The sequence below is a fragment of the Lathamus discolor genome, chromosome 5, assembly GCF_037157495.1.
Source record: "Lathamus discolor isolate bLatDis1 chromosome 5, bLatDis1.hap1, whole genome shotgun sequence".
Lineage (NCBI taxonomy): Eukaryota > Metazoa > Chordata > Aves > Psittaciformes > Psittacidae > Lathamus > Lathamus discolor.
In genome coordinates, this window is record NC_088888.1 from 41703133 (window position 1) to 41719120 (window position 15988).

Genomic DNA, 15988 nt, shown 5'->3' on the forward strand with positions numbered 1-15988 from the left:
TGTCGCAGATCAGCTCATCCGCTGCCGCCGGAGGATGCACGGAGCGCTGGTTGCCCGCACGGCCCCGCCGCCGCCACTGCCTCATCCTCCTCGTCCCCGGGGCGGCCGCGGGCAGCGGCGGGAGGGGTAGCGCGGATAGGGGAAAGCGGGGAAAGTTGTGCGTGCCGGGCGCTGGGCTGCCTGCCCCGGGGGTAACAAGAGGGCTCCGCTGCCAGCAGCGCGGAGAAAGTGGGGTTGGAAAGCAGTTTGGGGGCTCACTGTCGGCGAAGCGCGTTTAACCATCATCCCGGGGGTGAAGGGGAACTGGGAAAGTAACTCGGAAAAGTGAGTGGGATTCTCATCTTTTTTTTCCTGTTTCCTTTTTTTTTTTTTTTACTCTTAATCCGAAAGGACCCTTTTCAAAGGAAAGCAAGAGCCGCCGCATGCCGCCGCTGCCGGGAGAGACCCGGGAGAGGCGGGCACCGCACGCTGCAGCCTTGCCCGTGCTGGCCGAGCGTGCGGGAGCCCCGTGCTCCCCAGCGTGATCGGGTACCAAAGCAGCTCCCCACAGTAAACAGCTTCATCATGCGACAGAGCGCAGGAAGGTGAGACACAAGCAGATACAGAAACTAACACTGAAAGGAAGAGGCGAAAAAAACCCCAGCGACTGCGAATTACTTCCAGAGAAAGTGGGTGGATGTTGTGCAGCAGCGACTTGGGATTTTAGGGGATGCACCCTTACGGTTCGCTTCTCTCTAGTCCGAGGCTCCCTTCTCCGGTGGCAGAAAGCGGCTGTACTTGGCGGTAGGAAAAGAGGAGAAGGAATAAACAGGACGGATTTGTTCAGCGGTTCTTGCTGTGCCCTATTGATCTGCTTTAAGGATATTTTTATTATTTTTTTTTTCTGGTGGATGTTGGTATCTTGACCTTGATTTTGAGACCTTTCAGTTGCATCGCAGGTTTTGTGGGTTTATTTCCTTTGGCGAGGCGTGGAAAGGGGGAGGCTGGCTTCGGTGCTGAAAGTTGCAGTCATTATTTTGGAACCAGCATGTGCACCAACATAGTCTATGAGTGGCTGAAGACCCTGCAGCTCCCTCAGTACGCTGAGTCCTTCGTCGACAATGGCTACGACGACCTGGAGGTCTGCAAGCAGATCGGGGACCCTGACCTGGATGCCATCGGCGTGGCCGTGCCCCACCACCGCCGCCGGATCCACGAAGCTGTGCGGCGGCTGAAGGAGGCGGACGAGACGGCGGCGGGGCTGTACTTCACCCTGGAGCCGCAGCCGCCGCCGCGGCCGGCGCCCCCCGGCACCGGGCGCTGCCCCCGGCGGGTGGCGGGGCAGGATGAGACCCGGCGGGGGGCGGACCCCCGGCACCGCCCCGGCGGGCGGCGGCGGGCGGGCGGCGGCGGGGGGCTCACCGCCTACCCCAGGCTGAAGCTGAAGATCATGATCCGGGACAAGCTCATCCGAGACGGCATCAACCTGAGTAAACCCCCGTACTCCAACAAGGTAAGAGTGTTCCGGCCCCCAGTCCTCAGGAGGGGCCGGGCCACCCGGGTGTTGTGGGGCGGTGGTCCCGCTGGCAGCAGGAGGTTCGGTGGCATCCAGCTGGAGATGCGGGGCCTGGTCCTGTTCATCTCCTGCTGTAGTGGTGGCATTTTCAGGGGAAACATGGTAAGGACTTAGCACCAGCCAGGTGTGAAGGAAAGTGGGGCCAATACAGGTCAGATCCGCCAATGGTTGTTGGCTTGGTGTGGATTTATGGGGTGGTGCAGCTTTGCACTGCCTTTTGGTGTTGCGTCTATTTTACCTTAACCGGTTCTCTTAGTCCAGGCTGAGTGTTCGGGGCGTGAAGGCAGAAATTGACAGGGAAGGCTTAGTGGTTTGGGGTTTTGTTTGTTTGCTTTTCTGTCCTGTGAAACTTCTCCATTGTGTTGGAGAGTGATGGCTTCTTTTAAATCTTTTGTTAAAGGTCATATTTTAGTGTCAGTTTCTGCTGGCGAAATGGCTGGTGAAGCAAGTGGTAATCTGGATGGAGGAACAACTCCTTCTGTTTCCTGGATTTATTTACTGGAGGATGGTAGCGACTGGTGAATGTCAGACCTGTTCATCAGCTGCTCCAGGACAGGTCGGTCTATCTCTAGGACACATGGTCTGCTTAAAGGCCAGGAAAGTGCAGGTCTCAGAATAGTACATTCCAGGTTGATGAAACCCCGATATTTACCTATTTCTTACCTTTTGAAAGGTTAAAGTCTAAGACTCATGTGGTTTGGAAGATAGGAATTGTTATGTCTAAAGTTTTCTGTAGGTTTCCTGCTGAAAAAGCTATATGCAGAATAAATAACACAACAGAATTGAATGACTAATACCATGGATGATTTTGAAAGAAAATAAGGTATTATAATGTGTGGTTGCTTCTGAGTTCAGAATGAAGTGCTTCAAAATTGTTGGATGACCCAAGTTGCCTGTATTTTCTGTAATGATATGAAGTCAGATTTTTCAGACAGACTGAGCAGTTGCAGTCGGCCTTCAACTTTTGAGTACTTTTTACCTCCGAGAAGCTTATGAAGGTATGGAGGCAAGGTGGTGGGGAAGTCTGCAGTTCTGGCTTTACAGAAATGTGAGGAATTAAAATTGAGTTATCTGCTCTGGGGGACCTGAGTGTAAAGATAATGAGTAAAATGCAACTTGGGTGACAATGTGGAGGTGCAGACAATAAGACTGATAAGGCAGCAAGTGGCAGGACTCCAGTCTTTTAAGAGCTTGGTGATAGAGGACCAATAGTTACTTCTCAAGTAGAGCACAGTTGACTGCTTTGAGATGTTTATAGAATGGTTAGGGTTGGAAAGGACCTTAAGACCATCTAGTTCCAACCCACCTGTTGTGGCCAGGAACACCTCACACTAGACCATGTCACCTAAGGCTCTGTCCAGCTGTGTCAGGAGCAATAGGTAATGGTCCGTGGTAAAACACACAAAGATAGAAAAGTTTGTCCTCTTTGGCTCCTCGCCGGAGAGTCTGCTTTGGCTGCTCCCTGGAAAGTCCAGCTTTGGTTCCTACCCCGAAAGTTCCGCTTTAGAACTCCCCAGAAAAGTCTCAACCCTTGGAGACCTTTCTAGATATAGCTAGCCACTTTTTCTGACGTAGGCTGGCCCCCTGCATCAGAATGAGTGTGCAGTTTTGTCAGTATAAAAGCCTGAGCCTCATGCGATGCGGGGGAGGCAGAACCTCATACCACCCAGGTCAACATTGCCCCTGAGGGGATGCCCGCTAAGGTTGAGCCTGCCACCTTGCACTGCGATGATGATTCTCAGAGCTGGTTTCCTGATTGCCTTCGTAGGGTCCTTGGGGTAGGTAAGATAACCAAACATCAGAAGTATTCTTTACTGTATTCTTTATTATCTCTATATTTTCCTATATTAATAAACTAGTTGTGAGTTCTCTATTTGCCTCTCATTTTCTCTCACCTGGAATCCTCAAACTCCAGAACACCAAACTGGCCTTGAACATGGTCAGGGACTGAGCATTTATCACTTCTTTGGGCAACCTGTTCCAGTGCCTCACCACCCTCACAGTAAGGAACTTCTTCCTTATATCTAATCTGAACTTCCCCTGTTTAAATTTGAACCCATTACCCCTTGTCCTATGACTACAGTCCCTAACGAAGAGTCCCTTTCCAGCATCCTTGTAGGCCCCTTTCAGATACTGGAAGGCTGCTATGAGGTCTCCGTGCAGCTTCTGTTCTCCAGGATGAACAGCCCCAACTTTCTTAGCCTTTCCAACCCTATTCCAACCCTAACCATTTTATGATTCTATGATTTGTTCTCTTTTCCTGGAAACATCTGTCTGATGACCTTGTCAGAGGCAGTGTAACAAATCTGATAGGACAGTGGTCAAATCTAACAAAACATCCATGAACATTTACTCTAAGTACAGCATCTTCCAAAAGTTACTGTATCATTTTGTAGAGATGTTTCCCCCCTTCCTTTGAAGTGTTATGTCATTGGATGGACACTTTGCTGAAATTACCAGTATGTATCTTGGATGAAAGAACAACTATGGAACTTCTGGCCTATCAGTATAGCTACAGCACATTACTCACCTGCATAGCTAAATTTTACTTCTTCTTTTTGACTTTGTGTATATTTATAGTGACCAGGTCTGTCTTACCAAGTGGATCCTCTACCTTCTCTCTTCTATACCTCTTCCATAGGAGTTGTAAAATTTCTAAGATGGCAGCATGAGACATCAGGAAATTCAAATCTTTGGTGCTGGTTTCTTAACTCACCTTATTGTAATTTGATGGGTGTCAGAGCAAGCTCATCTTACACTGAGCATCACTCATCTTTAATTGGTTTAATCTAAATGCAATATTTTGAAATAGAGGGACTAAGCTTACTTTCCTAGTTTTATTTCAGCCTGTAGTGTCAATGTATTTATTTTGGATGATAAATGCATATAACATCATTTTTTTTACAGTAATAGAAAAACTTTCTCCATCTCCTCTGTGTGAATCACGTCGTATCGTAGCATGTTGTAAGAAACCATAAAACTGGCAAGATTTGAGTGTGCGTTGCTCAACATGTGTTATTCTGAATGCCACCCACTGTAGCAATCCATCTCCAAAACGGCTTAAAGGGAACAGCAAAGATCACGTCACTGTAAATTATTCATTGGGTATTGTTTAGGGCAAGAAAAATGTAGTATTGTATTCTTTCATTTAGGAAGGAGTCATATTATAACAGTGTCTCTTTTAAAAAAACTTTAGAAAATTGTGGACACAGTTTAATCAACCTGTATTATACTTTGTATATAGAATATGTGGTATACAGACTTCTCTGCATGTTGAAAGAAACTGGATGTGTTCTCTGCTGTGCACAGTATTAAAGAATAGGCTTGAGGCTTGTGTCAAGATTTTATATGCATTTATCACATGTCCATCTACAGATGGTTGTGCTGGTACTTTAGAGCAGGGCACTAGACACTGACCTGTTTGACATCTATTTGCATTTCTGGTGCTGCTGAGTGGCTAACTAGCCACCTACTTCCCTCCATGGCTTACGTGGAGAATGCCATCATGTTTTCCTCTTAATGTCTATGAGTAGAAAATAGTATCTGAATGGAGGAGCATACCTCTGTGTCTGCATGTATACATACCTGTGTATGCATTTTACTTGTTACCTGAAGAACACAGTTATGTAGTTCTCAGACAATTTTTAATTTTTTTTTTTTAAACATCCCTGGAAACTGGAAGCACTGCTCCTATGTCTTGTTTATACCTTCTTGCTAGCTGTCTGAGCTATAGACACATCAAAGGATCAAAAATGAGTATTGGATATGGCTGTGGAGATGTTAAAAGCATCCTTTCACTGTCCTTACAGTGTTGTCACTGTATTTTCAGATGAAGGGTGAGACAGCAGAGTGGGAAGGATAGAAATGTATATTGACATGGTACATTTTAGTTTAACTTAGTTTTATTACAGTCAGCAGAAATTACTAACAACTACTTAAATCTCCTAATAAATCTCTTAAAGATGTGCAAACTTTGAATTGAAGCCATGTGTGTGGGTGACTTCAGACATGGAGAATTATCACAGACCATCTTATTTCTCTGGAGAATTAGAAGGAGGCCTCATCTCTTCAAAACCTGCATCTTATATATTTTCTAGGTACAAGCCAAGGAATACAGCTGTAACTGAGGAGAAGTCTCCAGAAGTCAGATTTTGTTCCATGTTGGTTAATGCTCCTTAATACTCAAAATCTTCTGTTTTAGTTTCACTCCTGCTGCTGCTGGCTGATAGCCTTAGAAGTATCATACATCTAAGAAACTTATTGTGGAGGGGATGGGCCTGAGTACCTTTCAAACAAGAACCCATGGTACCTCTCCTGGTCAAGTGGAACATCTGTGTCATCTCAAAACATATAGCTGCGTAAAACAATAACCTTGATAGTTATAATTCTGTCCTTAATAAGGAACTTAATTATGCCCAGTGTAGAAATAAGATTAGTGTCCTTTTGCCATATAGAGGTTTTGGAGGGATGAACTACTGGCAGACGGAAACCAAAATGAGCTACCTGCCTGGATTCCAGCAAAGATGAACAAAGAAAAGCGTAGCACTAGTCTCAATCAGCTAGATCAGAAGAAGTAGAGCCTTTACCTCCATACAGAGACACTTCTTGCCTTAGTGGGCTTGTTGCAAAATGAATTATGTCCATGCTGGGTTTCAGCAGGAATAATGTCACTAAATGTCACTGTGGTAGGGAAAGCAGAGGAGCACCAGTTGTGTCAATATAAAGACAAGTAGGGTGCCTTGTTATGGAACATGCCAAGAAAAATTAAGTATTCTATTTATCTGAAATATAGATTAAGTGACATTTAATAGTTTACTGGAATTTCATTACTATTTCTAATTGAAATTAATGGCCTGACCCGTTTCTTGAGGAACTTTATTCAATTTTTCATCTGCAGAGGATTGCAAATGCATTAAAAATCACTGAAAACATACATGCATTAAAAGCTCCCACACCAATTAAGATGATTTACTTAACCTCAGTAAAGTTATACTCACACAGATTTCAATGTTTGTTAGAGAGAATAAAACAGTAGTGTAACATATGTATGTGTACGTGATCTCATTGTCAGTCATGGTGATGTTCATGAAAAACACTAAAAATTCAGCTGTATTTGAGGTCACAATCTCAAATGTTCAAGCAGATGTAGAAAAGTAAGAAGTCAGATCCAAGTGAATATCTGCTTAAATACCCATCTGCATTTTTGCAAGTTCTGTGCTGATGATACAGCACAGATTTGTGGTTCTGATTAAATACTCATTTAATCCTTGCCACTACAAAATGGGGAATATTTCACATAAGTTAAACGTTAAGAGGAAAAGATGCCAGTAATACTGCTTTAAAATATACTTGTTCAGTCTGAGTCTGGGGCTGGGTAATGTACTTAGTGCTACAGATAGCTACACAAGTGAATTCAGTGAATTAAAAATATTGTGCTTTGAAGGAATGACAACACTCACCTATACTAGAATTAAACACAAACCTTTTTCTAAAGACCTGGCTGCTTTGGAGTAACTGCATCAACTCTGATTAGCAGAGCATTCTCAAATATGCCTTGGGGAAAACTGCCTATTGACAAAAGTACTAGTGCATTAAGTAGTAACAATATTTTCATGGCAATAAATTAGCAAAGCTACAGGCAATGTTCAGGAAGTGAAAACATATTTTATGTAAGAAACCACTGAATTTGCCTTTGACTTTGTGACTCTTGTTTCTTTTAAAGAAAATACAGCACCTCATATATTGGATGGCTGTTTTAAAGTCCTGGTTTATTAACCTCACAGAAAACAAACTGGAAAAGATCTTCTTCCAATCAGACGATTAAGGCAAAATGTTGCAGAATATGAATAATACAGTACTGTGCTGTATTTGCATTTGAATTGTTCCTGAATATTTTAAAGTGTATTCAATTTCCTGTGGAAATGTTCAATGTAAATCTTCCTGTTTTTCATTATCTCTGTTTTGAGGGGAGGAAGATCCCATTTGGGTATATTAAAGGTGGAGTCCTGAAAGAGGATAGTATCAGTACCACAGCTTTCTCTTCCCCTTTCTAGGATCGTGTTAAGTGTATTTTCTCAGCTCTGGTGGTGGTGGGAGCTGGCAGAGGAGAAGGTGAGTGTGTGGCTTTCATCTCTGAAGAACTGTGTGGGGCTGAGCAGCCTGCCACTGCGAGCAGCAGCTGCCCTGAAAGGGGGATCCTTCCTTCATTCTCCACACAGCTCCAGGCTTGAATGAAAAGCAAAACTTACAGGTCTCTGGCCTGGCATCCTGTAGTTCCCTGAAGGCTTTTTCTTCCCCCAAAGGACACGATGCAGTCAGACTTCTGTCTGGAGTGGCAGAAATCTTAACTGCCAGTTTCACTCCCGCCCACTGATAAACTTGTCTTGTTTTAAATAAGTTTGCTGATTGTAAGTCTTCTTGAGGAGAAAACACATTTAAAGGAAAATATTTCTGTTGATAACCCCACCCCCAGGGCTTCTGTCTTTGCCATATGGAGGATGATGGAGCCCATACACCCAACCATGTGTGAGGAATACCAAAGAAACCAAGATAATTTCTCAGCAGCGAAGTAATCTTTTGGAACATGTTTCTAGTTCTGTTTATGACCAATATCACTATCTCACATATACCATAATATATAGAGCAGCTGTGTCCCTGATTTTAGATGTGAAATTGAAGACTTTGCCTGAAGTAATGAAAAAATTTAGACAGGTGAAGGACTGAGACCCGCTACTGCAGCATCTTTGTCCATTGCCTTATGATTAAGCTTCCTTACGTAAAAGTAAATAAAATGCAGTAAAGGAATAACCAGTAACTTGTCTATATGGCAATTAGTTATGCCTGTTAATTTTGCCTGTTAGTTATACTCTCTGTGCATATGTTATTACGAAGAGTCCCTAACCACTAAGGTATATAGATCCATATGCATAATCTGAAACATACTAACAGCCATTATAGAAATTTTGAAAAGTGCAGCGCAGGGGTTTGAAGTGACAGGAATATTGTTATTGCAAATCAGGAATGAATTTATTATATCACTTACAGGAGCTCCCTTACTGGTTTGAGACTCTTCCACAGCAGGAGAGGACAGAATGAGTTAAGGCTAGATTGGTAGGTTCAACTTTTAAATTTCTTGTTTTGTCAGTTTGAATGAGCCCCTTTGCTTGGTGTTTGACAAAGCTATCTGATTCAATCTCTTTGTCTAGGCTAATATGACATCTCATGTTGATGTGCTTATCTTGACAAATGTGGTGACTTGTACACGCTGCAGGAATCATTGTTTATTAAAAGAGCACGGCAGTGCTATGTTTAGCACTGCCACATTATTTTGGGATGGCTGTGCAGCAGGAAGGGGAGAATTGGGTGAACCTTCCTTGACACTGGCAGTCTGCGAGCCGAGCTGGCCCAAAACTGTCTCCAGTGACTCATCCAGCCTCTTCAACTTGTTACTTGCAGATAGTAAAAATCTTCTCTTACAGTTCTGCAAAACAAAAGAGAAGTGGTGTGTCACATGAAACACAAGTAGAAGGGCCTTCAAATAGTATCTCGTCCTGGTTCTCACAGACTCAGCAGGATGTGAATGACTGTGATGCATGCCTCTCATGGGAGCCTTGCTTCTCCAGTTGGTCTTACTCCGAGTGAAGTCAGCGGGGGTTTTGCCAGTGATTTCATTTGATGCTGGGTTTGGCTTGAAGTGTTCAAATTTAAATCAGCTAACAAGCACACCCTTACTGACTGTGATTTTTGTGATGGGTGAAAGCGGGATGACATGAGATGAAAACAATAAAAATACAGCAGTAGCATGCAAACATAAGAACTTTTCATAAGAACTTTTTTCGCTGTTAACAGTTTGAATAGCGGCAACGCAGACTGAATATACAGCTTACAGGTTTGTGCTAGGATAAATATTTGGTAAATATTCTCTTAAATCTTCACTAATGTATATTGGCTGTAACCAAGTACATATAGTTGTTCACAGCTGTACTCTTGTGACAGTCATATATAGCAAATAAACTTACAACCACGTACAAATATATGTCTTCCACAAGTACTTTTTTTCCCAAGAAGAATGCATTGGTTTTGAGGATAAAACCCCCAAAGCAGGGATGTGGTATTATCACTGCATATGATGTCAGTCATAAGTTTATGGGGAAATTAAGTCCAGTTCTGATGTCTGTGCCTCAGAAATCACACTGTAAATTCAATGTGGTTAAGAGTTAAAAAGCTGGAAAGAAAAAGTTGCCTTTCAGCTAGGGACTAAGAAAAGCTTGTACTGTTTTTTTTCCCAGAGTTACTTAAGTGGCCACTTGGCCATACTCTCACATGCACGGAAGGAAATATTTTTATTAGCAGAAAAAGGCATTGAGAGCTGGAGCTAGGCTCTTCATGCTGTGAAGAAGGCCAAAAGCCAGTATAAACCAAAAACTTAATAAGTCAGTATTACATAGAGGAAAAAAAAAACCCTCAAAAACCAAAACTAGTAGTGGGAGCCAGTTCTGCAACAGTGCCCTTGGTTTGTGGACAAAGATGTTTGCTAGGAGTGACTCCTCTGCACTAGCAAGCTCCTGTCCCTTGGGCTCCATATCTCCCAGCCTTACTGTCCCAGAGCCCTCTGTGTATCCCAGAGCTACCCATTCCCTGACTTCTAAATCGTCTCCCCTGTCTCAAGAAACACTGCTTTCTGCCCTAAGAGCAATCTCTTTCCCACCCAGGAACCCATCTTTTGCTTTAGGTCTCCCTAACCTTCTTCTCCCCATTTTACATTCACTCAACAAAGCTGATGAGTGTTAACCACGATCTGTTTGGGTGGAAAGATGGAACTGGTGTAGCAATGCCTTTTTGTACAGCTTGAGAAAATACTGTGTTTTTCTTGTCCCATCCCATCGCAAGCCCTTGTATGAGTTTCATTCCATCTTTCTCTCCTGCCACCCCAGAGTCTCAGGCTGTAATTTGAATCCTTCCCTGTCCTCCTTCATGCTCTGATGAGAACAGAAGCTTTCTCCCCAGTCGGCAGAGTGGGGTCATCGCGTCTCTCTCCTTTGCATTCAGTGTCCCCAGCTACCCTCCCACTGACCAACGCAGGAGGCTGAGCTCAGATTGTTCTCATAAAACTAAAGCCCTAGACTTCAATCTTAGAAATTCCAACCTTAAAAATACAAGTTACCTTAAAGCTGCAGTTATCCAAAGTCCCTCTAGCCCCAGTTTTTTGGCAGAAAGAAGGGATTGATCTAGGAAAAGGAGGATGCATTATCTCTTTCGAACATACTTATGGGACTGACGTGGTCTTTTTGAAGCAAGGCTGAATGTATTATTAAAAAAATAAGCTGTAATCTCATCAAAAGTTAGGAATTCAGTGCAAAGATGATAAAAAGGTTTTTTTACATAATTTTTTTAGATCTAATCGTGATCTTCTTAATTGCTTCTAATTGCAGCATCTCAGAATCCTTGTCCAATATTTTAGTTGTTGCAAAATGTTTTTCTTCCAATTTTGTTTACACCTTTTCTACAAATAACTGCTTGTGCTGTACTGCATTGAGAATTTTTGTACAAATGCATCTCTGATCTTTTGCATACCTCATAATTAAGGTTTCCCTCCAAATATCCAGCTGTTGGTTTAGAAGCAGCTTTTCCGTAGCTAGAGAATGGGAAGTACCAGAAAAAGAATCATCAAGAATTGAACTGGTGCTTGAGAAGGTCAGTCACAGATCTTCATGTGCTAGTTCCTAGGCTAAAAAATTCAACCTAAAGATAAGAATGACTGTTTTGGCCTCTTAGCCTCCATTCTCTCTCCTATCAGACCAAGCATCACAAGGAGATCTCATTTTAAAACACTAACATAAAGAAACTCAAGGGTTAATAAAGAGAAGAGTGACAATTGCTAACCAAGAAAGTTTATTCATTTTAGGATACTGGAGAAATGCAGAAAATAAGGAAATGTGACTGAAATTCTATCAAGAGATCTGGAAAAAGAGTAATTTTAATTTCACCTGCTTTGTTATTTTCATATGAAGAAAATGTATTGGATTTTCCTATGATAACTTCTAAAAAAGATTTGCCTAGAGAGCATTTCAGAGAGGATTTTCACATGCACTTGGTATTTACAGTGGTAAAAATAATGTTCTGTAGCTTGTGGAGTAGGATGAAGGGGAAGTTTGACAAGAATACCACTAGCTGGTTTCTGTCCAGCTCTAAAAATTACATACAGTAAGGCCATACTTCATGCAGCTAGTAACTAGAAGTTTGTGTCATTGCCAGTAAATGTCAAAACCAAAGGAGAAACTCCAGTCACCCATTTTCTGTCTCTTTAAGAAGTAACATTAGTATCCTTAGCAAAAGTTGTGGCAAAATTCTCCTAAAAAGTTGACTTTATTTCCCAGATTTGTGGTCTAAAACTCAGTGTTTGAAGAAATGTTGAAAAATTGTCCTTTCATTAGTACTTTGGGTCTGGATAACAATAATTTCCTGGGGAGAATGACTTTATTCTTTTTAATAGAAAAGCATGCACATGCTGCAGAGTGAGAGGAGTGAACTTAATTGCTATCAGGTAGCAATGCAAATCAGCTGAGCTAGGCTTGCTCCTTGTACTCCCGGCTAGTGGCCTCAGTGTTTATTTACTTTGTCTGAAGTACAAGTGGCACTGCATAGAATTGAACTAGTTTGGGATATTTTTCTGATGGAATCCAGGTCATCTGCTACTTGTTGTAGGTAAGTTTTATTCATATCAATGAAAGCAGAGGTTATCACAGTTAGAGGTAGTTTGAATCTCTTGTTGGCTTGTATTGATACTGTAGCAAGTATGTGATAGTGTGGGTACTTTGTGTTTTATAAGATACTGCATTACTTTTAAAATAATGTGATTTTCATATGAGCTTTCAGTAGTGGGTATTCATTCACCTATAGAGGAGGTTGTAAAGTATTGATGTGTTTCCCTAAGGAATTCTTTCATTTTAGAGCTGGAAATTGCCTTGAATGAGAATTTATATTCTAAACTTATGTATATTAAGAAGATCTGCTTATGCAACCACTGGATTTATTAAAGCAATTCTTATGGTGTCTAACAGGAAATAAGCCATTGCAGTACATCCTTACTCTGTGTGTGTGTGATGGTTTTGGTAGGGGCACAGATTTGTCCAGGAGAACTAATTGTTTTCATAGAACTTGTTTTGTGGATCTTTCAGCGGCTGAAATTGATGCAAGAGTTAGTAGTATTGATTTAGATTTGGAAAATAAGGCAGAAATTCCTTTGTGCAGAGCACATTTCTTCCAACAGGGATAAGGAAATGAGCATCATCTTCTTAATCAGAAATAGTTTCGTACTTAGGATGAATATAAATTAAAGGTGACGGTAGTGAAGAAATTTCAAGAGCTTATTTTTCTCTTCTCTGTCTCTTTTGTCATATTTGCTATGGAAAAATGTTTTTCTTTAATTTGAATTTGGTATGCAACTAAAAAAAAACCCAGTTTAATCCTTCTACTCGGCACGTTCAAATTTCATACTCTTCACTCTTTTCATGTTTTCCCTGATAGTTTGTGCAGTATGAATATACACTTCAAGTACTTGCTGGTTTCCATTTCAGAAGTGTCTAATTTTAAAGATGTGCTATTTTAAACTGAAGTGGTAGCATTGTTTTTTCCTTCAAATTGAACACTTTGTTCATGTTTGGGTATGAATTTTCAGAATTCATCAGGTGTTCTCACTAACACCTTGCTTCTTTAGACAGCCCCTCTCAGAACTTTAGTAGCAGTACAAGCTTGCATGATTTATTTATTTATTTATTTGCTGATATATTGCCTTACTTCTCTGGCACCTGCTGACAAAAACTAAAAACGTCCATTCTGAATGGCATTGCAAGACAAACCTCCACTAAAATAAAAAGAACTGGTGAAAAACAAAGTGTTGGCATTTACAAAAAAAACCCACCAAGCTTTTCTGTAGACTTTCAGATAGTTACCTGAATAGTAATTACCTATTAGTGGTTACGGATATCACACAGACAAGGAACAATATGCTAACGGAGCAATTATTTGTGGTTTTTATATTATGAGGGGTTTGAGGCATGCATGAATATTTAGGTTTTACTTTAAGGGTTTGCAGTGCTTTCTAAACAGACTGTGGCACTGAATTTTTGTCTTTGTGTGCTTTCCTGTGGTATGTTTGCTAGCCACTTGAAAGAAAGGCATGCAGAATGTTTAACTGAAACATGTATGTTGGTAGGTGAAGAGCTCTGATGTAAGTTTCTGCAGTTTAAGCAGCAAATGTTATCAGTTGCCTTTTCTAGTAGGATTTTCAAAAGTTAAAGCATGTTTACAATAGATTCTGTCAGGTATGCAGGCTCTGAGTGTATCACCCCTATCATGAAATGTCTGTGGAAATTTTGCTATTGATTTTGTTGGGAACAGACTGAGGTTTTTGCTGAGAACATACAGTTCTGCTTTCAAAGTACTAAATCAAAAAATGTAACCAGTGTGGTTTCTGGTTGAAACCTTGCCTTCATCTAAATGTCTTTTTAAACATATTTTATTAGCTGCTATTGTCATGAACTGGTAAAAGTCCTTTCTCTTTGGAATGAGCTGCTGAGATTGTGGGTGCCCCTCCCCCAGTTACTATTGCCATCCAAATACCATTGATTTGATTTGTACCTCTTTTCTCTCTTAGGTTTTTTTTTTTTAGTTTCTTGCTTTCCTCTCACTTCCCCCTCTGCCTTTCTTTTTTTCAGCTTCTTCAAGACTTGTGAAGTCCTAGTTTGTCAAACACTGGTCAAATTTTGGATGATTTTCCATTTTTCAGCTAGAAGAGATAGAAAATGTAACATGTAAGAATGAGAGAGGTTTTTGGAAAATTACAAATATTTAGAAGGCAAGAAATTGCAGAAATTGATAATTGTGCTATAATTGTTGATGTTGTATAGCTTTTTCAAAAGGATTTTTAGCCTATTTGAGTAATCCTGTATGTTAGGTATTGGTGCCTTACTAGGCTTAAACTGCCTGGGAGGAGCTAAACTTGGAAAGGATGTATAAGCTGTAGTAAAGAGATCTCAAGAGCAGCCAGGTTGAGAAAAAAGTTTTTAGACTTGTATCATACAAGCTTGTATCATATTGATTTGGATCCTCCCAAGGAGGAGATCACTTTGACTTTGGTGAAATGGCAGGATTCTCTCAAGAGATGGGTAAGTTGGTTTACTTACATATTGGGTCAGTCCTAAAGGTGGAAATTTGTCAGACTTTAACTGAAGTGATGTGTTAGCTGGTTGTCTGCCCATATACTCCCTCACTTTTCCTTCAGAGTATCTGGTTTCTGCACCCTTTCCTGATAAACACAGACATTTCTAGACCTGTTAACCTATTACTTGTGCCTGTTCAGATCATTTTGTCATTCTGGACAAAACCACAAATGACCTAACAGGGTATGTGAATAACACTTAGACCTTGGGTTTCCCAATACTGTTAGTGTCTTTTAAATATAAGAAAATATTGGGAGATGAAAGCTTGCAGCTGAAGACTATGTTTAGAAAGACTCCTGCACTTTCATACAAGCTTCTTTTCTAATGTACAAATAAATGGTAGTGCTGCTTGGAACTGAAGCAACTGCATATCTCTAAAGATGGAAAAAAACCCCAGTGAAATTGGTGCAGCAGTTTTCCATGTGTTCACTTTCAATATATCTAAGGTTTGACTAAATGGATATTGCCCAAGCTTTAAAAATAGCTCTACTTATGTGACATCAGATCCACCTTGGGAGTTAAATGTCCTTCTGGTGGTTGGCTAATTGATGGTACCAGCCCTAAGTAATTTTTTGTGATTGAAATACTTGTCTGAATAGAGCCGACATAATGGCAAATGTTTTCCTCAACCATGAGCTGGATTTTGAAACTGTTGATTGACAAGGAGTTACTTAACTACAGAGGTTGCATTATTGGTGATCTTAACCTTGGCTGTTAATCTGTATACAATTTTATTGTGTCTTTGCCTTTCTTTTTTTATTTATTTTTTTTCCTAGTGTCTTACCTAAATCTTCCATGCAACAATTTTTAGTTCTTACCGTGTCTGCCAGGTGCACGGAGAATAGAGTTTACTTCGTTTCCTCTGGTGGCAAGCTTTAGCTACCTGAGAATGCTGCTAATTCCTACCTAAGAATCTCTGCTAAAATAAAGATGGCTCATTAATTCTCCTTTTAGGTTTTACTTTCTAGACCAGTTTTCCATCTTTGAAGTTTGTCCCTTCTGTACTCTGTCCCTTGTCAATGTGAAGGGGTCTGGGTATGGTATCCCAGTGGGGACTTTGCTGGTGTTGGGCTGAAAGTAAGGTAATCTGTCTTAGTAGCTGATGATTTAGTTCATTTACCCCCATATGCTTGTTACCTTTTTTGTAATGTTGTGATATTGCTGACTCGTGCCTTGGATTCACGGGAGCCTCAGAGACCTTTAGGTAGCAGAA

General features: G+C 41.2%; 1 protein-coding gene across 5 annotated transcripts in view; it reads left to right on the forward strand.

Moving 5' to 3' along the window:
* SASH1 (SAM and SH3 domain containing 1) overlaps positions 1–15988 on the forward strand; it is a 567989-nt gene that overhangs the window by 19912 nt on the left and 532089 nt on the right. For 3 of the 5 annotated variants that reach the window (XM_065680527.1, XM_065680530.1, XM_065680526.1), the window contains exon 2: positions 391–1492. In XM_065680527.1, the coding sequence (XP_065536599.1) occupies positions 1028–1492 (465 nt within the window). In that variant the 5' untranslated portion in view covers positions 391–1027. Of the gene's footprint in view, positions 1–134; positions 158–390; positions 1493–15988 lie in introns of those variants that run through there. The other 2 variants (XM_065680529.1, XM_065680528.1) reach the window with 2 other exon arrangements.